Genomic DNA, 26,626 nt, shown 5'->3' on the forward strand with positions numbered 1-26,626 from the left:
GGTCACTGTGTATGAGATCTAGCACCTTGCTGCTTCTCTTTTCAGTCCTTGGTGGAAATGAGGGCCTAACACCCTTTTCCTCAATGCAATTTACGCACCTGCTTGCTTTATCATGGTTCTGTTGGTTAACCTTGATACCAGTGGCAAGATTCTGCTTTTGCAGCTGTAGGATCGCCTTTGCATCACGGTATCCCAGTCGCCTGTGCCAAAGTTCTAGGCTGGTCTCTTCCTTGTCCACCATGGCTGTGTTTGCTTGTTCAGCTGTAAGACTCAGTTCATAAACACCATCATTTTCATAAGCTTGTGCAAGCAATTCATCATCTTTGGTCACTGTACACTTTCCATCCTGGAAATGTATTGCAAATCCTTTCTTGTCTAAAGCTGAGACGCTCAGCATATTGCAATTTAAGTCTGGGACATATAAAACATGATCTGCCACATTTACTATGGTTTGATCGGATACCTTGCACCTAAGAGCAATGGATCCAGATCCATTAATGTTCATATATTGACCATTGGCAGTCTGGATTCTTCCTTCAGTATCACTGTTTATTTCATCAAATAAACCTTCATTATAACAACTGTGATTTCTACATCCACTGTCTAAAATCCAATTGTTTGATTTTTGTTTGTAATTATTAGCCACAAGACTTTTGTGCGTTAAAAGGAAATTTCTTCCTTTGGTTTCTTTGGATTCCTCTCTGCGAGGTCCCTGCTTATCCTTATATGAAGCATGCTGCCTCTGTTCTCTTTGTTTAAAATTGGGAGAGCTGCCATTGGCTGTTGAATTGGGTGAGTCACAGTCCCTGGCCAGGTGACCACGCCTCCCACATGAAAAACAGCATTGTGATTGGCTCTTGGGAGGGGCTTTTCCCTTCTCTTTATCCCTGCTAGCCAGGTAATTTGATCCATTATCATTTAAGTCTCTCTGGATCGCGCATTCTTCTCAGAGTTTCGCAAGAGCTTGTTCAAAAAGAATCTCAGGATCATGGTTTAGAAAAGAAATGAAAGGATCAAATCTCTTTCCAAGGGATCCCAAAAGAAAACCCAATTTCTGTTGATGTTTAAAATCAAGCCCAGCCAATTTCAATTTGTTAAAAATAAGCAACAAGGAAGTGATATGTTTTTCACAATTTTCCTTTGTGTGCAATTTTAAATTCACTATCTCTTTAATCAACATGGTTTGGCATCTAAAGCTTTGAAATCCAAAAGCTGTTTGAAGTTTGTCTAGCATCTCTTTGGCACTTTTACAGTCATTTAAATAAACAAGTTGTTCATCCTTCAGAGAATCATATATTATAGCTTTTGCAGGAGAATCTTTGTCTTCCCAAACGCTTACTTGTTCAGAATCTTCCTCTCCTGGTTTAGGATCTCGATTACAGCAAATGACTTTCTCTGCTGCTAATATCATTATTCTACTCTTCCACTGGTCAAAATTAATAGCAGATAGTTCAGGCATTCTTCTTGAAAAACCTCTATTGCTTTGCTGATACATTCTTCCTGGTCTGAGAAGAGCCTTTGTTATGCTAACAACTCAAGAAAGTAACAGCAGCAAAAATAGTCTCTTTTAAAGTTGGTGCCTGATACAGAGCAAAGGGGGAAACAAAACACGCAAAAATGCTTAAAATAAAATCTGAAAAATCTGGTTTAATTCTCAACTATTTCTGGGCCCATAACCTGTTCGGTATTATAAAAATACACACACAGAAATAGGAACTAATTTGGTTTGGTCCTATTTCTTAGCAGAGTTGTAAAAATACAAGCAGCGGAATGAGAATGTAAACCAGCCCACCTTTCTCTATATAAATAACAACAGACACAATCCTTTAGGTAAAAGAAAAAGAATGTTTACTTACATCCTTCATATGTTTAGAAGAACATAGGCTTTAGCTTGCAAGAAAGAAAATATAGGTCTCAGTTCATCTTGATGTTGGCAATGGATGCTCTTAGAGAGAGAGAGCATCTGCTATGCGGCCTCTCTCAAAGATAGGAAGATCAGCAAGAGAATGGAGGATATTCAAAAATCCCCCAGGACAAAGGAGAAGGAAGTCAGGTAACTAAACCCCACCCATTAGGAAGTTACATTATGGTAAACAGGTACATGGGATATTCCCAAATATCCCTTAAAGTGACCATGCAACATTTGTTTACTCTAACAGTGATCACAGACCCCTGACTATAAGGATCCTGTTCCTGGCTAGCTGGAGCTTTGATTATTTCATTCCTGTTAAGGGCTGGCAATACATAACAATTTGTTTTGGGTCCCTACTTGTATCTTGTATTCAGACAACCTGTTTATTGAAGCACTCATCCTGATTTGTTTCTGGAGAGATCAGACAACATTAGCTATATAATTATTCATTCTGATTTGTTTGCAGGGAAGGTAGATGATGTGTCAAAGCAAGTGTTATCCCAAACTATCCATTGCATTTTTACATCACTTTCCGTATCGCAAAAAATCTGAACATTTGGGGAAGCAGGTTGTTCCACAAGACCTCCCAATCAACTATAATTGTGCAACCTGAATTTGGTTGTATGTAGTTGAATCCCACCCAAAATTAGTGGCAGTGTAGAAGTACCCTCTGTATAAACGCTACCTCCAAACATTCTGTCATTCTATTGTGGGCCTGTTCACATAGGAGCTTAACTTCAAAGTAAATATCTACCTTTTGCCATTAGATTTGCTAGGTTTACACTCCCCAGCTTCCAATAACATTTTTTTTCAATTCACATGGCATTCTGGTTAGTATCACGGTTACCTTTCTCAATTGCACACTAGCCTGGAGACGGGGGGGGGGGCGCAATTGACAAGGAAACCTTTTCTGTTAAGTTTCCTTCCCTCCTGACCTATGTGTGCCTTCTGTTTTAACTCAGGTCATTTTGGGGCAGAGAATTGAAATCAGTTTAAACCCTCAGCACTTTAGCATGCAAGCCACTGGAGTGTCACTGCTGTATGCAACTGAGAACTGGATCTGGGCTGGAAGGCATTTTAACAACCTTTGGGGCAAACCCAAAGTGGGGAATTTTGGGCTGCAAATCCAAAGCAGTCTCAGCCCCGCTTCTAACCTACAATGTCAACACAGTGGACTACATTGCAGGGCTGTTGAAGCCACTATTTCCCTTGGCCATACATACATCCAATCAGTCTACAGGAATGGGCATTGGTATTAGTAGGGATTTTAAAAAAACCTTTTGGAGCCTATACATGTGTTATCATTTTCACATGCAGCAAAACTTGAGTTATAAGGAGCTTGAACTCCTCTGTGGTGCTACCTTTTTTTTCCTGAGTGGACAAGCTACTGCATAATCAATGGTACACTAAAATGCTCGATGCCTCCATTGCTTCCTAGGGATAGAAATAGCATGAAAAAGAACCAGGAAGTTCCCTCTCGTTACATAAGAACATAAGAAGAGCCTGCTGGATCAGGCCAGTGGCCCATCTAGTCCAGCATCCTGTTCTCACTGTGGCCAACCAGGTGCCTGGGGGAAGCCCGCAAGCAGGACCCGAGTGCAAGAACACTCTCCCCTCCTGAGGCTTCCGGCAACTGGTTTTCAGAAGCATGCTGCCTCTGACTAGGGTGGCACAGCACAGCCATCATGGCTAGTAGCCATTGATAGCCCTGTCCTCCATGAATTTGTCTAATCTTCTTTTAAAGCCATCCAAGCTGGTGGCCATTACTGCATCTTGTGGGAGCAAATTCCATAGTTTAACTATGCGCTGAGTAAAGAAGGACTTCCTTTTGTCTGTCCTGAATCTTCCAACATTCAGCTTCTTTGAATGTCCACGAGTTCTAGTATTATGAGAGAGGGAGAAGAACTTTTCTCTATCCACTTTCTCAATGCCATGCATAATTTTATACACTTCTATCATGTCTCCTCTGACCTGCCTTTTCTCTAAACTAAAAAGCCCCAAATGCTGCAACCTTTCCTCGTAAGGGAGTCGCTCCATCCCCTTGATCATTCTGGTTGCCCTCTTCTGAACCTTTTCCAACTCTATAATATCCTTTTTGAGATGAGGTGACCAGAACTGTACACAGTATTCCAAATGCGGCCGCACCATAGATTTATACAATGCCATTATGATATCGGCTGTTTTATTTTCAATACCTTTCCTAATTATTGCTAGCATGGAATTTGCCTTTTTCGTTAGTTGCACATCCACAGAATATCTCACATTATCTCTTGGGGGCATTCAATTAGTATATCAACATACATTGCTTTGGTCCTCAAAGTGCAAATTACCACCTTTCATTCAGAAAATGTGAATGCATCAACAAAAAACGTTTTATTTTGTTCAGTATTGTTATTGCCAAAAAGGATAGAGAACATACAGGCATTGGACGAACACAAGTGACATACGCTCAAATTTGGGTGGTTGGGTTTTGTTTAGTTTCTTTTGTTTTGTTATATGCCTTCAAGTCAATTATGACTTATGGCGACCCTATGAATCTTTCTGGATATATCCATAGGGTTTTCATGGTAAAAGGTATTCAGAGGTGGCTTACCATTGCCTTCCTCTTGTTTTGTTTTGTTTTTAGCCACACACAAAAAATGTTGTGTTGCAGAGCAGTGTATCTCCATTATGTCTCCTAAGTGGCTATGAAGTGTTTTTCACCTGCCTTTCTGAGAAGAGGAAGGTGATGCAAAACAGGCTAGCTATGTCTATTCAAATGGCTCAGAAGTAAGCTCTGTTAAATTCAGAAGGGCTTTCTCCCAGGTAAATGTAGTTAGAATTACAGCCTAATGAGTGTGAAGCTAGGAAGGAAGGTAAGGCAGCTTTCCTGGGGTTTTTAGGCTGCAATCCAATAACATCTACTCAGAAGTAAGCTCCATTGGATTTACTCCACGGTTAATTCATGGGATTGCAGCCTTAATTACATAAGAATTGTTGCCTCCCCACCACCCTTTGCCCCACTGATCACAGCGAGAAGAGAGAGATTATTTTCATTATTATCTTGCTTTTTTTATAAGGAGCTCTAAGATGGTTCTCAGCACCCCTGGGAGGTAGGTTAGACTGAGAGACAGTTACTTGCCCAAAGCTACCTAGCAAGCTTCATGGGAGAGCAAGGATTTGACACCAGGTCTGGCAGAAGGTCCTAGTTATCATGGGTCTCTTTAACTTGGTAACACTGCATGTTTATTAGTATCTAAACTATTTGTTTGTCCCTAGAAAGACCCTTTTTTCCCTGTCTTTAATCTACTGTTCTGTCCTTGGCAAGAACTTTCAAGGTTAATTCTGGAATGCCTTCTAATATCTCGGCACAGTTGAGTAAGTTGTGAGAGTAGGGAAAGGGCCAATGCAGCATTTGCCTTGCATGCAGCAGGTCCCTCGGGTTCAGTACCCAATGGCATCTCCAGGTAGGAGAGGTGCCATCTGGATCTGAATGTGAGAGACCTTCTGTGAAAGACTCCCACCTGAAACTCTGGAGAGCTGCTGCCAGTCAGTGTAGACAGTACTGGGGTAGATGGACTGATGATATAACTCAGTATAGGCAGCTTCCTACGTGAGTAGAAAATCCTGGTGGAGAACTGAAATCTTCATTTGAAGTGCTTTTTCAAAAATCTTTGCAAATGACAGGAAGGGATGGCTTAACTTCCCCCATCCTTTTCTGTCTGTGAAAACATTAAAGTAGAGAAGCCAACAGAATCAGAGAAGAATTAGAATTGTTTGTCAGTACGTTTTGTGAAAAATCCAAGGCTGTGATACTATTAATATGATCTGCCTATAATTAACATGGCAAACCAGAAACAATTCTTAGGAGCTGAGGCCAACATAGTAAATAAATTTACCCCCCAAAATTAAAATGAATCAAAAATGAAAAACCAATTCAATGCAGGTAGCACTGTGATCTCATGGTCTGAGATGACAACATTATGCATTTAAGAGCACAACTGATGTATCACAAGATATCTGTCAGCGTTCATGAACATTTCAACCTGGCTAAGCAGTGGTGAACCTCTTTTCGTTGTGTTTTGAACTCTAAATTCAGGAACAGAAAAATACTACCCATCACCAATGCAGTGTTTTTACATTACATTGAAGTCACATCTTGCTGTTGTGCAAACTCACAAAACCGGCACACATAAATAAAGCAAGCAATTTGTCATGCTTTTTGTGCAGGAGAGACAAAATCTGTATCACAGAAGGTATAACTCCACACAGGAAGAAAGCATTACTTCCCCAAGGTCAAAAATTGATGTGTGTCTGTTCACAGATCATCTGGTTTTTCATCTGTTCTGTATTATCTTAATTTATGGATTTTAAACAGGTAAAGCATCAAGTTTTTATGGCTCTATTAACAGGCTTTATGTGGATGTCCATGTATTTAAAAATGGAACAGACAGATTTGGCACAAAAAATATTAAATGCATAGCAACTAAATATTGTAGCAAAGCAAGAACGAAGTGAAAATACATTTCTACTTATTAGTGGTTAATATTCCCCTGCACAACTGTGAAATGTCTGTTTAGTAAGGTGGACACCAAAAAATTAATTTATTTCTATTTAACATCTATTTAACAGACATTTTATACCGCTTAATAACAAACTACACACAGTTTACGTTAAATCTAAAATATGCATTAATGTCTAAAAAATACAGAACTGCAGGGTATATTAATGAAAGTGACAGCCATACCCCCTCCTGCCTTTTTTTTGCTGCTGGTTGAGAATGAGATACTTTTTAACACCTTCAACAACAACAGATGTTCCTAGGAGTCAATAAGCATACAAGATGTTAGCTGCTTAGAATGTTAGCTGCTTAGAAGAGTCTTCACATTGACAGAATTACTCCTTTCCCCTTGGTTCCAATAGCAGGAAAGTACAGGGAGCATGCTAGAGACTTTTCTCATTGGCAAACACACTCCCTTTTCATTCTGATTGGCTCCCACTCACAGGGTTGTTGTTAGGATTAAAGTTGGGGAGACACACATGTACACCTTGTGTTCCTTTGAGGAAAGATGAGAAAAGCACTTTGCATGAGAGGAGTGGGCGAAAAAAGCATGAAGGGACAATTTCCACTGCAACTCATCCCTGAAAAAAAATTCCACTGCGACTCGGATTCATTAATAGTCCATCCCCTGCATCCACTAACAGTGCAATCCTAAAGTTTACTCAGAACTCTCTCCCAAGTTCAGTGGGTCCTAGCAACTGCACCAGTGACTGCAGTTGGCAGGGAATGCTAAGGCTCTTCCTGAATAGATTTACTGATGATGCCCTTCGGACCCTGGGATTAGTTCGAGGCCATTCCCTGCTCAGTGGGCTGTGGAATCAAACCAATGGATGACGGGGGGGGGGGGGGAGAAGGCTTCAATGAAATGGCAGCACAGCAGCTTCACTTGATGGATGGAAGGTTTTGTTCACAGTTTTGAGCACTTGTCTTTTAAAATGGGGGTTTGGTACAGACCCTTTGTAGCTTTTCTACCAAATTAACAATTGTATTTTATTCTGTCCCATCCCCCCACCGCACTAATAGATCCATCTGCTGTGCAAGTATATTATACAGCCACGAGAGTGAGCGTGGATTTTTCACATTCCGCAGTGTTAAATTGAAAATACCCCCATGCCATTCTGATGCTTCCCAGAAGCTCATTTCAAAACAAAACCTTACAAAACTGAACTCAGAAACGCTTGCTTAACATCTCAATTTTCATGGCTATACACAAACAGTCAGAGAGAATAGAGAGTTCAAAGTGTAAAAAGAGAAAAAAATCCCAGAGGCCTTTTGGACTTTTTTCTGTCAGAATTCTCATAATCTGTTGAAATGCATTAAAAATTAGCCATGTTCACAGAGTACCTGTAATCCTAATACTGACCTTGCCCTTCATCTTTTGCAGTTTAAAAGTGAAAAAAAAAAAGCCTGGCTGATTTTTAATTAATTTAAGAAATTTTGGCTTGAACCCAATGATAACTTGGGGCATGCTCAGTAAGAACCGACTGTCAGTGTTCTAAAAGCCAGACTCATAGCTGCTGGGCTTGCCTAATCAGGGGTCCACACCCACACCAGACTTTGGTTTCACATGAGACCGTCATGGCTTCCCTCAGAGAATCCTGGGAAGTGTAGTTTGTGAAGGGTGCTGAGAGGAGACTCCTATTCCCCTGAGAGAATGGTTTAACAGTCAGCCACTCTGACTGAAGCTCTGTGAGGGGAACAGGGTGTCTCCTAGCAACTCTCAGCACCCTTCACTAACTACACTTCCCAGGATTCTTTAGGAGAAGCCATGACTGTCCAAAGTGAAATAGAGGCCTGGTGTGGATGTGGCCAGGGACAGCTTTGGTTTAAATTTGGGTGGGAGGCTACATGTGCCTGCTGTAGAATAAAAAGGTGGGGGAAATTCTGAAAAGCAATGGTACTGTTCACAATGTTTTCCTTTTGGAAAGGAAAGGGGCTTCCCTTCTTTCCAGGGCCCATCCACCCAATCTCCTCCTCCTCCCCCTCCCCCCCTCCCCTCCGCCGGGTCAGTGTTGGACTACGACCTGAAAGACCAGGGTTCAAATCCCCACACAGCCATGAAGCTCACTGGGTGGCCTTGGGCCAGTCACTGCCTCTCAGCCTCAGAGGAAGGCAATGGTAAAACCCCCTCTGAATACCATTTACCATGAAAACCCTGTTCAAAGGGTCGCCATAAGTCAGAATTGACTTGAAGGCAGTCCATTTCCAAACATGATTGCACAGAAATAAATCCCATTGAACTCAAAAAGCATGCAAATTATCAAACCCACCCTCCCTTCTCCTCCCTCCTATCTCCTTCCTCTTGCCCCTTCCCTCCCCCTTCCTTTGCCCCTCCCTCCCCATCCCCTTCCAATACCCCCCTTCCCCTCCCCCTCTCCTTCCTCCTCCTCATGGTCAGTTTTACCTATCTTAAGCATGATTGCACGGAAGTAAATACCACTGAACTTTATCAGCATGCAAATGATCAAACCTGCCCTCCCCTCCAATATGCTCCTTCCCCTCCCCCTCCCCCATAGTCAGTTTTTCCTATCCTAACCATGATTGCATAGGAATAAATCCCATTGAACTCAATAAGCATGCAAATGATTAGACCTGCTTTCCCCCTCCTTCCTCTTTCCTCTCCCTTCTTCCTCCCCTCCCCTCTTCCTCCTCTTCCCCTGTCCACTCCAGCCCTCCCTCTCTATCCCCCTGGTCAGTTTTACCTATCCTAAGCAGGATTGCATGGGAGTAAATCCCACTGAACTCAATAAACATGCAAATGATCAAACCTGTCCTCCCCCCTCCTGCCTGCTCCCCTCCTCCCCTCTGCCTTTCCTCCCCTCCCTCCTCCTCCTCCCCCCTCCCCATCCACTGTGGTCAGTTTCACCTATCCTAAGCATGATTGCAGGGGAGTAAATCCCACTGAACTCAATAATCATACAAATGATCAATCCATTCTCAGCAAACTTGGACAGGATCCCATTTCTTACCTCCCAGGTTAAAAAGCAGGGAAATCACTAATAGGCGAAAAGCCTTGCGGTTTAAGAACGTACCTATAGGCCACAGCTATTTCTATCAAACTTTAACAAGCAGGGAAATTGGGCAGCTAATGCCAGAGCTTGGGAAATTTACTTTTTTGAACTACAACTACCATCAGCCCCAGCCAGCATGGCCACTGGATTGGGCTGATGGGAGTTGTAGTTCAAAAAAGTAACTTTTCCAAGCAGTGAATGCACCAGGGGAGCAGGAGACCTGACCTCCTCTCTGAGATATTGTACTGCCCTACAAATTTGTTAAAATGCAAACACAATTTGGTTTGGTCTTTCACAGTGCATTCACTATAGCTGCCCAATTTCCCTGCTTTTTAAAGTTTGATAGAAATATGTGGGCTATAGGTATGTTCTTAAACCGCAAGGTTTTTTGCCTATTAGTGAATTAATAGTTAGGCTTGTTCCCTGTAGGACATTCCTAATGTGCTTCTCTTTCCTGTCAGCCAGAATCGCTGCTTACAGAGGTGCCTGAACAATAGCTTCAAAAGACTTGTGCACTGTTCTTTGGGAGTAAGTTTTGTTGGGTTCCTTGGACTTTACTACTTAATAAAAATGCATGATATTGGCTAGTTTCACTAAACTGCTCAGCAGCCAAATTTGCGCTGTGTCCTAACCAGATGTTTCCCCCTGGTGTTCTGTGCTGGTAGATATATTTGTGTCAAACATCAGAGGAGAGGAAGCAACTACATGGCAGGAGGGGAGAGAAGCTGACACGTTTTTTCCTTCTCTTTTCAGATTTTCTGAGAGTTTCTTTGCTTCAGATTAAAAGGGGAAAGCAGTGGTACCTTTGCCTCCTACATCATGTGATTGCTGCGAAGTTAACAGATATGCAGCGAGCCTATTAAACGGCCGTGTAAACCAGCCCTGTGTCTCCAAGAAACAGGATCAACCATGTTGTGGGGGCTCATTTACCTGTTCATTCCCCAGCATGAAATATCCTGTCACCGGCCAACAATGCCATGTGGAGCAAACAGGCCACGAGTGTGACATACAAAACTGAGCCAGTGTGATGTAGTAGTTAAGGGGTTGGACTACGATCTGGAAGACCAGGGTTCGAATCCCCATGCAGCCATGAAGCTCACTGGGTGATCTTCGGCCAGTCAGTGTCACTCAGCCTCAGAGGAAGGCAATGGTAAACCCCCTCTGAATACCGCTTACCATGAAAACCCTATTTATAGGGTCATCATAAGTTGGAATTGACTTGAAGGCAGTCAATTTCATTTTTTCAGGACACTTTCAGGTCTGCAGCGGAAAGTTAACATTCTTCAAGGAAAGGAATTCCAGAGGGAGACTACAGCATGAAATGGTTGAATTAGAACTTCTTAAGAATTTAGTTTCTAGTCACATAGGCTTTAATTGAGACAATGGTTTATTTTCCCATTATGAGTGTCAATTAACATTGCAATTATTACCATTGCATTATTACCATTTACTGCTGTTGTAAACCCCTTAGGATGCACACCTTGATGTGGTGAGGGGGTTTGAGAGTGCTGAAGAAGTGAGAGCAATGCCGTCAGGAGTGTAGACCAAGAGGCTAGACTCCTAGCAGGGGCACCCAAGGCGGAATGGTCAAAGCTGAGACACCAGACTAAGATGCATCCAGACTCTGAAGGCAGCAATGGTAAACCACCTCTGAATATCTCTTACCACAAAAACCATATGAACAGAGTGTCCAAAATGCAACATGAGATAGTGCTGGAAGATGAGACCACCAGGACAGAAGGCACTCACCGAGCTACTGGGGAAGAACAAAGGACAAGTACGAGTAGCGCTGTGACTAATGACGCAGCTGGGTCAAAGTCAAAAGGAACCCCAGAGGCTGATGTGCACAGATGCAAAAGGAGAGTCCGGAGTTGTACGACGCACACTATAGGAACATGGAATGTGAGAAGCATGAAGCAGGGAAAGTTAGAAATTGTCAAGCAAGAAATGGAACATATCAACATTACAATACTTGGCACGAGTGAATTAAAATGGATGGGAATGGGACATTTTCATTCAGGCAACTACAAATATTTTATGCAGAAAATGAGAAATCAAGAAGAAATGGGGTTGCTTTAATACTGAGAAGTGATGTAGCAAAAGCAAAGGAGCTACATCACGAGTGATATCAATGAGATTAAATGGGAAACCTATTAACATAACCATCATGCAAATCTACACTCCAATGTCAAATGCAGAAGAAGAATTGGAGAGATTTTACGCAGAGGTACAGACGGAAATTGATCACACGCTAAAACAAGATGTGCTGATAATCATGGGGGACTGGAATGCAAAAGCAGGGAACAGAGAAGAACTAGGAATTGTGGGGAAATGGGGCTTAGGAGACAGAAGTGCAGCAGGAGAAAGACTTACTGAATTCTGTGAAGCCAATAATTTGTTTCTTGAAAACACATTTTTTGAGCAACCGAAATGACGACTGTACACATGGACATCACCAAATAGTCAATATAGGAATCAAATTGATAATATAATTGGCAACAGAAGATGGAGAAGTTCTATACTTTCTGAAAAAACAAGACCAAAAGCAGACTGTGGTACAGATCATGGTCGTATCGAAAATCAGAGTAAAGCTAAAGAAGAAGAACAAAGCAATCATAATGCCAAAATACAATTTAAATAACATCCCAGAAGAATATAGATATCAAATAAGGAACAGGTTTGAGGCTTTAAACGTAGTTGACAGAGAACCAGAAGAACTATGGAGTGAAGTCAGAGACATTATCAGGGAAGAGTGCAAAAAGACAATACCTCTAGTTAAAAAGAGAGAAAGATCTCAATGGATGACTGAAGAAATTCTTAAAATAGTTAGAGAGAAGGAAAGCAAAAGCAAAAGGAGATAGAAACACAGTCAGAACCCTAAATGCAACAACACAGCGACTAGTACGTAGAGACAGAGAAAACTATTACAATAGTTATTGTATACAAATAGAAAAAGACAACAAAAAGGGTAGAACAAGAGCCCTATTCCAAAAGACTAGAGAAATGAAAGGGAAATTCACTGGGGAACACACTGACTGACCGAGATGAAATAAAAGGAAGATGGAAGAAATACACTGAAGAACTCTATGAAAGAGATGCAAGGATGACAGATTCATTCATGGAGTAACCATATGATGAAGAACCAGAAATTCTAGAATGTGAGGTGAAAGCTGCTCTTAAAATTCTTGGAAGAAACAAATCACCAGGAATAGATGGCATACCAATAGAGTTGCTACAAGCTACCGAGACTGAATCTGTCCAAAGTTTGACAAAAATCTGTCAAGAAATATTATTTATTTATTATTTATTTATTTATTTATTTATTTAGTTTCATTTATAAACCGCCCATAACCAATGGCTCCCTGGAAAACTAAACAATGGCCCACAGACTGGAAGCATTCCATATACTTCCCAATTCCAAAGAAAGGGGATCCCAGAGAATGCAGTAATTATCAAACTATTGCCTTAACATCCCATGCAAGTAAAGTAATGCTCAAGATTCTACAACAAAGGCTCTTACCATATATGGAATGAGAAATGCCAGACGTCCAAGCTGGATTTAGAAAGGGAAGAGATCATATCGCAAACATACGTTGGGTAATGGAACGGAGCAAGGAATTTCAGAAGAAAATCACCCTGTGCTTTATAGCCTTTGACTGTGTAGATCATGAAAAACTATGGAATGCTTTAAAGGAAACGGGGGTGCCACAACATCTGATTGTCCTGATGCACAACCTATACTTTGGACAAGAGGCTACTGTAAGGACAGAATATGGAGAAACCAATTGGTCCACATCGGAAAGGATGTGAGACAGGTGTATTTTATCACCCTATTTGTTTAATCTGTACGCAGAACATATCATACGGAAAGCAGGATTGGACCAAGATGAAGGAGGTGTGAAAATTGGAGAAATATCAATAATTTAAGATATGCATACTCTTAGCAGAAACCAGTAATATTTTGAAAAGAATGCTGATGAAAGTTAAAGCGGAAAGCACAAAAGCAGGACTACAGCTTAACATCAAAAAGACTAAAGTAATGACAACAGAAGATTTATGTAACTTTAAAGTTGACAATGAGGACATTGAACTTGTCAAGGATTATCAATACCTCCGCACAGTCATTAACCAAAATGGAGACAATAGTCAAGAAATCAGAAGAAGGCTAGGACTGGAGAGGGCAGCTATGAGAGAAGGTCCTCAAATGCAAAGATGTATCACTGAACACCAAAGGCAGGATCATTCAGACCATGGTATTCCTGATTTCTATGTATGGATGTGAAAGTTGGACAGTGAAAAAAGTGGATAAGAGAAAAATAAATTCATTTGAAATGTGGTGTTGGAGGAAAGCTTTGCGCATACCATAGACTGCAAAAAAGACAAATAATTGGGTGTTAGAAGAAATTAAACCAGAACTGTCACTAGAAGCTAAAATGATGAAACTGAGATTATCATACTTTGGACACACCATGAGAAGACCTGATTCACTGGAAAAACAGAAGGGAGTAGAAAAAGAGGAAGGCCAAACAAGAGATGGATTGATTCCATAAAGGAAGCCACAGACCTGAACTTACAAGATCTGAACAGGGTGGTTCATGACAGATGCTATTGGAGGTCACCAATTCATAAGGTTGGCAGAAGTCGTAATCGACTTGAAGACACATAACAACAACAAAACCGCTGTTGTAAATGGTCTCCGGAATTACTCAGTTGTCACAAATTGCACCTCTTGCCTATCATACCATTTGGCCCGACTGCTTATAATAAATCTGTTAGTCTTTAAGGCAGGAGTGGGGACCCTGTGGTCCTCCAGGTGTTGTTTGACTCCAGTTCCCATCAGCTGCAACTAGCATGGTTAATGGTCATGGATGCTGGGAGTCAACATCTGGAGAGCCACCGGTTAACCAACCCTACCACAGACTCTTTGATTTTTTGCTGAAGTTGTCCAATAATTGAGAAATACCAGAGTGATCCAGTACCCCTGTTTATCTCCCATTTTCTCATGTTTGTATTTCAGGGCACTCAAAAATAATAAGGCTACTTGTAGAGCATGGTGCTCACCTGTGCTTGAGAACCGAAGCAGGATGGACTGCAGCTCATTTTGCTGCTGAATCAGGGAAACTAGGAGTGTTAAGAATCCTTCATTCTTTGCATGCTCCTGTTGATGCTGCAGATCTCTATGGGGACACACCAAAGAGGATTGCGGAGATCTATGGGCACAAAGATTGTGCCAAGTTCTTAGAGATGTAAGTATTGGCAAAAATATTAACAGATACATTTTTCATGATTAAATAAATTTATATCCCACTGTTTTGCCTGTAGAGCACTCAGAGTAACTTACATCATTCTTTAAAAAAAGTTATTAAAACAATACTGGTTAAAGGAATACATTCTAAACCAGAAATTAGTACAAAAATCAGATTAATAAAAGGAGAAACATTAAAAGCATGTAAAAATAAAAAATGTTTAAATAACAGTAAAGACAACCAGTCAAATCTCCACTAGGAAGGATATTCCAGAGCTTCAGTAAATTATGAGGATGCACATATGTTAGGGCCCTTTAGTGGGACAGCTGATGCCGCCAAGGTGTATGAGGCACAACTGATGCAAGAGGAGCAAGGAGTCCTGATGAGATTCTATCTAGCAGGACTGGCCAATCAGGCAAGAGGTAGGTCTTGTGGATTCCCCTGACAAGGGAGGGAGTTGACTCTGGGCTGGTTGGCCCATGGATGGGCCAGCTGTTAGTCCAAAACAACAGGCTTCCTGATTGACTCAGGTGTACCTGTTAATCCCTCCCTCCCATCTAGTGCCTTGGATTTGAACCATGGATTTCCAGCATTTGTAAAACATAAGTCGGGGGGGCACACCAGGGTTCCTCCCACATCCCCTCTGTGTTCCGGGCAATAAGGTTAGATCCTGAGGCTGGGGTTGGCTTTTTTTCTACTGCTGTTAGGGAGCTCTTCAGTGACACCACTGGTGTGGGTTTGAGTCCTGGGAGTTCCCTTTCTTTGTCCCTGATGTTATAAATTTACAAGCTGAACCCTCAGAATCTAGCATGTTCCCTTCAGAGACGGCAGTGGCTTTTCATCATGGGGTTTTCCCTGAGAAGTGCCCCTTCACCCCCCAGAAAACCTCACATTTATCTTCTCCATTCTCCTGCAATCTCTCCAGTTACAGTCTCTGTTTCCTTCAGAGGCTTCTAACCAAGCCCCACTGCTCTTCCTTACCGTTATTGCAATGTTAGCTTTCCAGTTTCTCGGGGGGGGTCTCTCACTCACACACAGTAGCTGTCTCACAAAAAGAGAGAGAGGGTGTTTATGCCCACCCAGCAGCCTTGAAGTCTGAGCCTTTCCCTCCTTTTCTGCTGGCAGCCCGCATCAAATATGTCCTCCTAAACTAGCCCTTGGCAGGCACTTTCCAGCACACCTGTCTCTGCAGCTGTTTTGTCTCCCTCCCACTTGAGTCTGACAGTACTATTTTTTCCTTGACATGAACAACACAGGTGGAGAACATTTCCCTTTCCCCTGGTGGAGCTTGAACTCCTGTTTCCAGCTTCCCAACCCCATGAAGGTTGCTAGAGTGGTGATGCTGTAGCTTTGTGTGTGCATAATGATGCTGGGGGTGCCCGGATCACCACATCACTCTTCACATGTCATCATGTGGCTGTTGTTGCTGGCTCTGTCACTGATTGGTGGCTGTAGCATAGATTCAATATCTGTTGTATATGATTTGTTATTTTCCTGCCATTTTTGTTGTTGTTTCTACACTCCCCTCTATGCAGTTGCTGTTCCACTGTTGTAGCAGCAGCATGTCTGCAACCTGGTGCAAATGTAAGCACAGAATTCCTCTTCCTAAGACAATTAGCACAGTTCAGTTTTGCCAATACTGCAGTTATCCATGCTCGTGAATTTGAGTTGCGTAAAATATGTGATGGGCCTTAGACTACTGAAAGTGGCATCCACTTTTGTATGTACCTCCATGGAAGCAGATCAGAGAAAAATGAAGATTGGAAGGGTCCATGACGTGCTGAATGCTACCTTGGGAAAAGGAAAGGAAAAGAGATAATTGGAAGTATTTTGGGGGGGAAATGAGAGCCAGTGTGGCGTAGTGGTTATTGTGTTGGACTACGACCTGGGAGACCAGGGTTTGACTCTCCACACAGCCATGAAGCTCACTGGGTGACCTTGGGCCAGTCGCTGCCTCTCAGCCTCAGAGAAAGGCAATGGTAAAGTACAATGACAACCCTATTCATAGGGTCACCATAAGTCGGAAAAAAACCAGGTTGCACAATTCATTATTCTATATTTCATGCATGTGTGAGGAAAACAGTACAAAGGCATATTCAATAATTCATTATGGCCTGATTAGAAAAGCTTATTCAGGATCACAATTTTATAAGGAAATCCAGGCATTAATTATTTTCTTACTGTGAACTGGGGTTTGGTAATCATCACTATGATTTATGTTACAGGGGTTTCTTTGTGTGTGTGTGTGTGTATGTGTGTGTGTGTGTGTTGCAGCAGAGTGCAGAAATAATTGCCAGTTGAAAGAATAAAGAAACATAAGGTTTATTACTACAAAGAGGTAAAGTTATACATGCTGAAGCAGCCATGCAGCCCGCACTCTGGGAGCCATTACTAACAAACTGAGAACAAAGACAGAAAATGAAGGGAGGAAGGGGAGGAGCAAAGCCTGCAAAAACAATAAATACTTTAGAGGATGAATTAGCAGAGGGAAGAATAGAATGCTTTGCTGTCTATCCCCCCCACCCCCAGTTTAGGGCACTTGTAACATATGTTGGTGATCAACTCCCAACAATTTAAACAAAAATAACAAAAATAGACAGTTTAAGTTACTATTTGAAAAGGACCAACGAGCACACTAAAAATATTCTATTTTATCAAATAAATATGCCATATCAATTCCAGGTGCCTTAAGAAATCTTGCTGAATTTTGTGGTGATAACCCTCTTTTCCCTTTCCCTTTCCCTTTCATCTAGGGCAGAAGTAGCATGCAGAGAGTATTGCCAGATAGCAAAATTAAAGGGAACTCAGCTGGATGTGGAGGATGAAGACTGGGATCTCAAAAAGGAAGAACTTTTGGGGAAAAATAAAAACGACACTACAATAGAAACCTACAAAAAATTATGTGGGAAAAGATGGTGATAATATTCCTTGAGTAAGTAATGAGCACAACTCTATAGTTGGATCCCAGCTGTTGTAACCCAGGGGTAAAGCATCCCACTGGCTATCCACACAATACATGCTGCCACTGCTGCTCTATTTCTCCATAACATCTGAATTATGAGTCTGAGAATACAGTAGTGGATTGGATGAGGGCCAATAAACTATAGCCAATAAGGTATATTTGAATCTTGGGAAGATGGAGAGTGTGCTACAGTGGTGTAGTGGCAAATTTAGAAGTGTAAGGCCCCTTCATGATAGTCACAGCCACACCCTCTGCCACCCATCACAGCTGCATCTGTTTCTAAGAATATGCAACCTTCTAAGATTGTTTTATTTCTTGAATTTATATTCTGCCCTTCCTTCTGAAAAGCCCAGGGTGGCAATACAATAAACTTGTATTTTATTCAAGAAAAATAAGCTTTCAGTCTCTGTGATTGATAAGTGGACACAAAGAATCCCTTGGGTCCTAAAGAGCTGCTGTTTCCTCCTTCCCCGTACTTAGCTAATGGCTTCTGTCTCCTTGTAATCTCCATCTGATTCTCCTTATAAGTTATTTTCTGTACATTCCACTACACAGTAAGTGTGCGTACATGTTAAAAAACCCCATGGTATAGATGTCTACTCAGAGAAGAAAGTCTCTTATGTTTAATGGGACTTATTCCTATGTAAGTGGGTACACGATTTACCCCCTAGGATTTCTTGTGAGGAAGGGGCAGAGGAGAGTTCATGGTGGGAGGGCCCCTTGTACACACTAACCTGGGAATAAGCACACTTGAATACAATTGGGATTTATGCATGCATCTAAACACTCAATAATCGTGCCAGATTGGTTGAAGCCTGGAAGTGTACTGAGGGGGATAGGGGGGTGGAGGGAAAAAACCATGTTCCTTCCTTTATAAAGATGCATCATGTTACAACACATGCTCTTGGGAACCTGAGTGTATGAACTTGCCACCCACATGTCCCATGAAACACACCTCCTTGAAAGGAGGAGGATCTTTTGCCAGGGATAAAACAAGCGCTTTGCCCTGAAGTGTGCCAAAATGGTGCATGTATACCCAAAACATGCAGGTCCAAACCAGACTAAAGCAAAGCTTTCTTTTATTGAGAGAAAAGAGAAGAATAGCATTACAAATTACTGGGTGCGTGGCAGCATTAATCATTAATATCCTAACCCATTCATAACTTTAAAGAGATTGAAGGACCCTATTACTATAAGGAGTGACAGGTAGGAGAGATTACCTATCCTAGGCCCAGGAGTGGGCAGTTGAATACAGCTGAAGTGATGGGAAAGAGCTCTGGCCCCCAAACAGGAAGGAATCTGTATCCCTTAAGGCGGGTGCTGAGACCCAAAATCCCTTTCATCCCTCATTGCGTTCTTTGAGAGCATAGTTACACATGTTGGAGCTCAGATTGGCATTGCCCAACACCCTCAGAATATGGAAGCTGGATGAACTGCCAGTGGGGTTTTAGCCTCACCCAGGGAAGACTAACCTATTAAATAAACACATAGTGAAGCACCTGGTTTCTGAAAAATGTAAATATGGAGAGCATTCTTTTTGCAGGCATGGTGTCATATGTTCAGATTTGCATTGCGTACAGTGGATAACAACAATTTAAAAATGAGATGGGAAACATGGTTGGAATAATTAACTCTTTAGGAAACCTGATGGTTGGTAGGGTTCCATTTGCTCCCGGAATATAATTTCCAGCCACTGTAATTAACAAAAACCTACCCCTTATGTTTTACACAGCTGAAAAGAGAGACTTGTATTAATCTTCTTAATTTCTTAATTTTCTGCTACTATTAAATTAACATTGAAATCACAGTTTGAATTAGTTTAGCTGCAAATATTTTCAAGTTCATAGACATTTAAAAACCCCTGGAAGTTTTACACCACTCAAAGATTGGGGTGGCGTGCAACACTGGTGTTGACAGTGGGACTGAGTTTCCTGGAAGAATTCCAGAAGCAAGGTGTGCCTGAGTCAAAAAGGGAGGGGAAACTAGCAGCACTCCTAGAGCAGATGAAACTGGCGCCAGGAAGACCAGCAGCAAAGGCAGAGAGAGACTATCAGGAGGTCCAGCAGCAAAGGCAACAGAAATGCCAGGAGTGCTGGCAACAAATGGGGGAGATTTTTGGAAGCACCTTTTAAGAGAAAAGGGAGGCCCCATGCAAGGAGGTGAGAGTCCTGCCTAACCAGCCACTACAAGGGGTTGAGAGTGACCCAGAAGCACAGAGACCCCTGGAGATCTCTCACTACTCGGATATTGGAGTGGTGTGCAACAATGCTTAGCAGGGAGCAATCCCCATGGAATTCAGTGATTGCGTACGTCTGAGTAATGTACACTTATTGTGGCATGAATTCACAGTAAAAATTATGTCAGCAGGCAGTGGAGGCTGGTCCATTTGGGTGACTGGGGAACAGCCCTCCAAATGGGAATGTGAAGCAATTTTTAACCCTCGTTTTCCAAATCTCAAAGCCACACACTCTTTCTTCTTCCACACAGGTTTTATACTTACATTTTAATTCAGAGAAACTCTGCAAACATTTCTGTTAAGCTCCTATTCTCTGGTGAATCAGCTCCCTGCACCACTCAGCCAATCCTAAACCAAAAGTATAGGTATGGCAAAAAGGTCCCTCCCCTTGGTCTGCCTGCTCGTCAGAAGGCATCTGTTGTTATGAGGCCTTTCTAACACAGTCACTATAGTAAATTAGTGAAGAGTCTAGGTTGCAGAGCAGGCGCCAAAGGGCAGCTAGGTCATGCCCTGGCTGGCCAACAGAGGCCCCTGAAGGGCCCCTCATTAGGGTGGGGAAGTAACCCTCTCCTTCTGCAATCTGCGGCAGGGTCCCTGCACGGATAGCAGGGAGGAATTGCCCACCCGCCTGCTCGCTCACTGGCCCGCCCCAGCCCACTTCCTTGCTCATTCATTCCCCGCCTGCTCATTCACTCGCCCGCCCACTCCTCCCTGCTTACTCACTCACTGGCCCGCCTGCTCGTCCCCTGCCTGCCCGCTCACTCACTTGCCTTCCCACCTCCGCGCCTGCCCACTCACCCTCCTGCCCCACCCCTACCCACTCGCTTGCTCACTCACTCACCCGCTTGCTCATCTGCCTGCCCCTCCGCCTGCCTGTCCACCCACCTGCTCACTCACTCACATGCCCTCACACTCCCCCACCTGCCTGCTTGCTTGCTCACTCACCCTCCCACTCTGCTCCCACCTTGCTCACTCACCTGCCTTCCTGCCCCCCACCCACTCCTCCACCCCCCCATCCTGCCCACTTGCTCACCCTCCCGCCTCCCCACTTGCCCATATGTAGTGGTTAACTGTACTGAGGAGGAGGTACAATTTAGCTGTAGTGACTAACATAGAATCATAGAATAGTAGAGTTCGAAGGGGCCTATAAGGCCATCAAGTCCAATCCCCTGCTCAATGTAGGAATCCAAATCAAAGCATTCCCGACAAATGGCTGTCCAGCTGCCTCTTGAATGTCTCCAGTGTCAGAGAGCCCACTACCTCTCTAGGTAATTGGTTCCATTGTCGTATGGCTCTAGCAGTTAGGAATTTTTTCGTGATGTCCAGTCGAAATCTGGCTTCCTGCAACTTGAGCCCATTATTCCGTGTCCTGCACTCTGGGATGATTGAGAAGAGATCCCGGCCCTCCTCTGTGTGACAACCTTTCATGTACTTGAAGAGTGCTATCATATCTCCCCTCAGTCTTCTCTTCTCCAGGCTAAACATGCCTAGTTCTTTCAGTCTCTCCTCATAGGGCTTGGTTTCTAGTCCCCTGACCAACCTTGTTGCCCTCCTCTGAACCTGTTCCAGTTTGTTTGCATCCTTCTTGAAGAGCGGAGAACAGAACTGGACGCAATATTCCAGATGAGGCCTAACCAGTGCTGAATAGAGGGGAAACTATACTTCTGTTAATGCAGCCTAATATAGCGTTTGCCTTTTTTGCAGCCACATCACACTGTTGACTGATATTGGGATAATTGAAATCCCTCATTGCTACTACATCATGCCTCCTCGAAACATTGGCAATTTGCTTTTCAAAAGTTACATTCCCGACTTCTCCTTGATTGGGTGGTCGGTAATAGACTCCAAGCACCACATTCTTTTTATTACTTGCCCCACTAATTTTAATCCATATACTCTTGGTGGAACTACCAAGCTCATCTTCCTGTATTTCTGTGCAGGGATATATATTTTTAACATATAGCGTGACTCCACCTCCCTTTTTATTCCTTCTGTTCTTTTTGAACAAGTTATATCCTTCAGTTGTTATATTCCAGTCATTCCAGTCATGGGAGTCATCCCACCAAGTTTCAGTTATACCTTTCAAGTCATAATTGCCCTCCTGTATTAAGAGTTCAAGTTCGTCCTGCTTGTTTCCCATGCTCTGCGCATTAGTATACAGGCATCAAAGACCATGTGATTTATGGCTTGGCTTCCTTACTACATTTTTCTGAGTACTGTCACTGGTCCCTATTACAACCAATCTCTCTGTTCCCATTACTGTGCACAAGCCTTGATGAACTTCTCCATGCTGTAGCCAAACACATTCTTCCCAGTCCTTGTGAAATACTACCAATCACTTGCCAGCAATCCAGCTTCCAGGAAGCATAGCCTGTAGTCCCAGAATCCAAATCTCTCATGTCGGCACCACCTACGTAGCCGTTCATTCACATGGAGTATTTCTCTTTCCCTTTCTACTCCTCTTCTAAGTACTGGAAGGATGGATGAAAAAGCTATCTGGGCCCCAAAGTCCTTGAGTTTCCCTCCCAGAGCTTCAAAGTCTGATGTGATTTCTTCATAGCTCCGTTTTGCATTATCATTTGTTTCTACATGGATGAGGAGAAAGGGATACCTGTTGGTGGGCTTGATGAGTGATGGTAACCCTTCCATCACATCTCTAATCCCTCCTCCTGGTAGACAAGCATACCTGGAGAGTCCACGGATCTTCTCGGCATACTTGGGTTTTGATCCCATGCAGTAGGGAGTCTCCCACTACTAGTACTCTTCTCTTCTTGTTGTTGTGGGGTGAGGTTTCATTGGCCCTGCTTGATTGAGCTTCAGCCTCTTGCTCGTTGTCGCATGGGGTCTCCTGTAATTCTTCCACCACAGGCTGTCCTCCAGTCTCATACTCGAGTGGTTGAAAGTGGTTCCATAGCTCCACTGGTGAAGGGTGTCTTCTAGCTCTTCTGCTCCTAACTTTCACCCTTTCCCACAGAGTTTCCTCCACTTCGTTATTCCTCCCCAAAGCAGTTTCCTCTTCTGCTACCACATGCTGTTGCTGTTCCACCTCCACTTCTCTTTGCTGCTGTTGTTCCAGCTTTCTGTCTAAGAACTCTTCATCTTTTTATAGTTCTCAGTGTGGCCGCCTGCCATTCCAGGCCTCTCACTTTTTCTTCCAACAGTGCCACGAGCTTGCACTTGTTGCAGGTGTACGCCATGTTGTTCTCAGGCAAGAAAACAAACATGGCACATACCTTGCAGACCACAACCACTGGAGTATCCTTCCTGTTCATACTCTCTTCTATCTTTTGTTTCTTTCTAACTACTTGTTTTGGAGTGGCCTGTGCTTTGTCCTGTCCTACTACAGGGTAAACTTGAGAGTCCCACTGGTTTGCGGTGCGCTGTACAAGGAGAATTAGGAATTATACAGCCACAAGAGTAGCCAGCGTGGATTTTTCACATTCTGCAATGTTAAATTGAAAATACCCCCATGCCATTCTGATGCTTCCCATAAGCTCATTCCAAAACAAAATCATACAAAATGTATAGTACTGAACTCTGAAATGCTTGCTTAACAACCCTGTCAATTTTCATGGCGATACACAGAACAGTCAGAGAGAATCGAGAGTTCAAAGTCTAAAAAGAGAGAAAAAACCTCAGAGCCCTTTTGGACTTTTTTCTCTGAAAGTTCTCATAATCTGTTGCAATTCATTAAAAATCAGCCAAGTTCACAGAGTACCTGTAATCCTAATACTGACCTTGCCCCATACTCTGACCGTCATCTTCTACAGTTTAAAAGTTAAAAAAAATGCCTGGCTGATTTTTAATTAATTTAAGAATTTTTGGCTGGAAGCCTATGATAACGCGGGCATGCTCAGTAAGAACCAACTGTCAGTGTTCTAAAAGCCTCACAGCTGCTGGGCTTGGCTAATCAGGAGGCCACACCCACACCAGACTTTGATTTCACTTGAGACAGTCATGGCTTCCCTCAGAGAATCCTGAGAAGTGTAGTTTGTGAAGGGTGCTGAGAGGAGACTGCCTTTCCACTGAGAGAGCTTCAGTGGCCAGACTGGTTTAACAGTGAGCCACTCTGATTGAATGTCTGTGAGGGGAACAAGGCATCTCCTCGCAACTCTCAGCACCCTTCACTAACTACACTTCCCAGAATTCTTTGAGAGAAGCCATGACTGTCCAAAGTGAAATAAAGGTCTGGTGTGGATGTGGCCAGGGACAGCTTTGGTTTAAATTTGGGTGGGAGGCTACATGTGCCTGCTGTAGAATAAAAAGGTGGGGGAAACGCTGAAAAGCAATGATAGTGTTTACAATGTTTTCCTTTTGGACTCTGCTATCTTTTTGGCGCCTTTTCAAGACTTTTCCTCTTTTAACAAGCATTTTAGGTTGAGACCTATCCCAGTCTGCGTCTGTGTTAGAATTGCTTTTAATATGTTTTGTTTAATAATGTTTTAAGCCTTTTTTAAAAAAGATGTTTTTAAAGCTTTTTTAAAAATGTTTTTAACGTTGTTTTGTTTTAATGTCTTTTTATGATGTTTTTATCATTTCTGTTTGCCGCCCTGGGCTACTGCTGGGAGGAAGGGCAGGATATAAATCAAATAATAAATAAATAAATAAATAAATAAAGGAAAGGGACTTCCCTTCTGCCCAGTATCCACTCACCCAATCTCCTCCCCCTCCACTTCCCCTCCTTGCCCCTCCCCCAGGTCATTGTTGGACTATGACCTGGGAGACCAGGGTTTGAATCCCCACACAGCCATGAAGCTCACTGGGCGACCTTGGGCCAGTCACTGTCTCTCAGCGTCAGAGGAAGGCAATGGTAAAACCACCTCTGAATACCATTTACCATGAAAACCCTATTCATAGGGTCAACATAAGTCAGGATTGACTTGAAGGCAGTCTATTTCCATTTTCAAACATGATTGCACAGAAATATATCCCATTGAACTCAAAAAGTATGCAAACAATCAAATCCACCCTCCCTTCTCCTCCCTCCTATTCCCTCCCTCTTGCCTAGGGTTGCCAGGTCAGAAGCATCCCAAAACCTGAGATTTTAGGGGCGGGTGCAAGTGATGTCATGGGGGTGGGAACGAGTGATGTCACAGGGTGGGCCTGAGGGATGTCATTAAGCATGATACATTAAGCATCAATCACAGTTGCTTGGAGTGTACAATTAAAGAAAATATCTGACTGGAACATTTAATCTAGCCTACTTGCTTTCGGCAGGCCAGGCCAGGCCAGTCTCCAGAAGGCCACTGTAGGAAGAAAAGAACCTAGTGTTTTGGAGATGTTAGATGGGAGCATTCGGGAGTAAAGATGGATGCCCCTGAAGGCTGCAATTCTAAACACACATACTAAGTTACAAAGCCCCCATAAAACTCAACAGGATTTACTTCTTAGTAGATATAGTTTGGATTGTGCTGTTGGTAAAGCTTGACTAGGGATCCTCTGCAAAGACTTCCATATCCAAGCAGGGTTGGCAACCCCCTGCCTGGAATGCCTCACCCTTACCTTTTAATGTGGCTGCTCCAAACTACAGATTTGACCCTTCACTTCAGAAAGAGGTCTGAGAAATGAGTAAGAGTAAGAAGATTCCCTACCCTTTCTGTCTGCATAGATGCCTTCATCCTTCCCCTGCACCCAGCAGAAGCTCTGGGCCAGGCGGGATGCAGTGGCATCTCATAGAGGACACCCTCCCCTTTCATGGGGTGTATGATTTGTCCTGGCTCAGAGCAGATTTTGGGGTGGGCACTGTAATGTTCCTGTAAGTTAGCATCTGTATATATGGTAAGTGCGGGTCTATTAGGTGATGTATGGTAATTGACTGAGAGAGAAAGGGGGAGTACATGGGCTAGAAGCTGAAGTATGCTGGATGATGATTGGCTGAGTGGCTGGCTGGCTGAAGGTATAAATGTGAGGATGAGAGTTGTGTGGGAAAGGGAGAAGTTGAGTTGGTTGGAGTGAGGTCGTTTGGTGAGGGTTGGTTGGCAGAGTTCTGAGGGAGGTTTGGATTATATTTGGCTGATATTTAGAAAGTATATAAATGAACAGAAACATAAAGAGTGACACTAAATGAAACCGTACACTTGTTAAACAATCCTAAGTAATCTTGCTATTTCCTGGTATTATTGAATAAATACTTATTTGGTTTACCAAAGGCCTGATCCTTGTCTGGGGAATATACATACCAGAAGGGAGGGCAAGGTAATTACCAAGGCTGAACAGAAGCAGTATCTAATGGTGGCAGCGGTGAAGGGAAATAATCCAGAGCAACCCAGAGTTGTATGCTTTATAGAGACAGATACAAGGAGGTTGGGAACAGCATAAGCACTCACTCACAAAGAAACCAGCTATAGAGAGACTCAGGCAAAGTCTCTGGGAGTATTGGTTACAGGACGTGACTGGTGGTGTTGCCTAGCAGTGGGATCTAGTGAGATCTGTGCTAGAGCGGAGTGGAGAAAACATAAAAACGACGATCCTGACTGGCGGTGTCCCTGGTGGTGCCTAGGGAAAGGCAGTAGCCACAAGCAGGTGGGAACCTGACAGGGAGAGCCAGGGAAGGACGTCACAGCCTGCAAGGCGCGAAAAAGTGAAGAAGCTTCGGGAATATGATTGCATCAGAAAGCCCCCTGATTGGCTGATTCATCCTGAACCGTTGTGGGGTTATTTCCTTAAGTATAGGGGATGAGACCCATAGCCTTTGTTCCCCTGGACGTTCCCCTGGGCGT

At 43.0% G+C, this 26,626-nt stretch overlaps 1 protein-coding gene across 4 annotated transcripts in view; it reads left to right on the forward strand.

Annotated features, from left to right (window-relative positions):
* Positions 1-18,066, forward strand: part of ANKRD66 (ankyrin repeat domain 66) — a 41,182-nt gene extending 23,116 nt beyond the window's left edge. For 3 of the 4 annotated variants that reach the window (XM_061626203.1, XM_061626202.1, XM_061626200.1), the window contains 2 exons: positions 14,481-14,709; positions 17,463-18,066. In XM_061626203.1, coding sequence (XP_061482187.1) covers positions 14,481-14,709; positions 17,463-17,628 — 395 coding nt within the window. In that variant the 3' untranslated portion in view covers positions 17,629-18,066. The remainder of the gene's footprint in view (positions 1-14,480; positions 14,710-17,462) is intronic. The other variant, XM_061626201.1, reaches the window with a different exon arrangement.
* Positions 18,067-26,626: the final 8,560 nt, after the last annotated feature.

The sequence above is a fragment of the Rhineura floridana genome, chromosome 4 (assembly GCF_030035675.1).
Source record: "Rhineura floridana isolate rRhiFlo1 chromosome 4, rRhiFlo1.hap2, whole genome shotgun sequence".
Taxonomy (NCBI): Eukaryota; Metazoa; Chordata; class Lepidosauria; order Squamata; family Rhineuridae; genus Rhineura; species Rhineura floridana.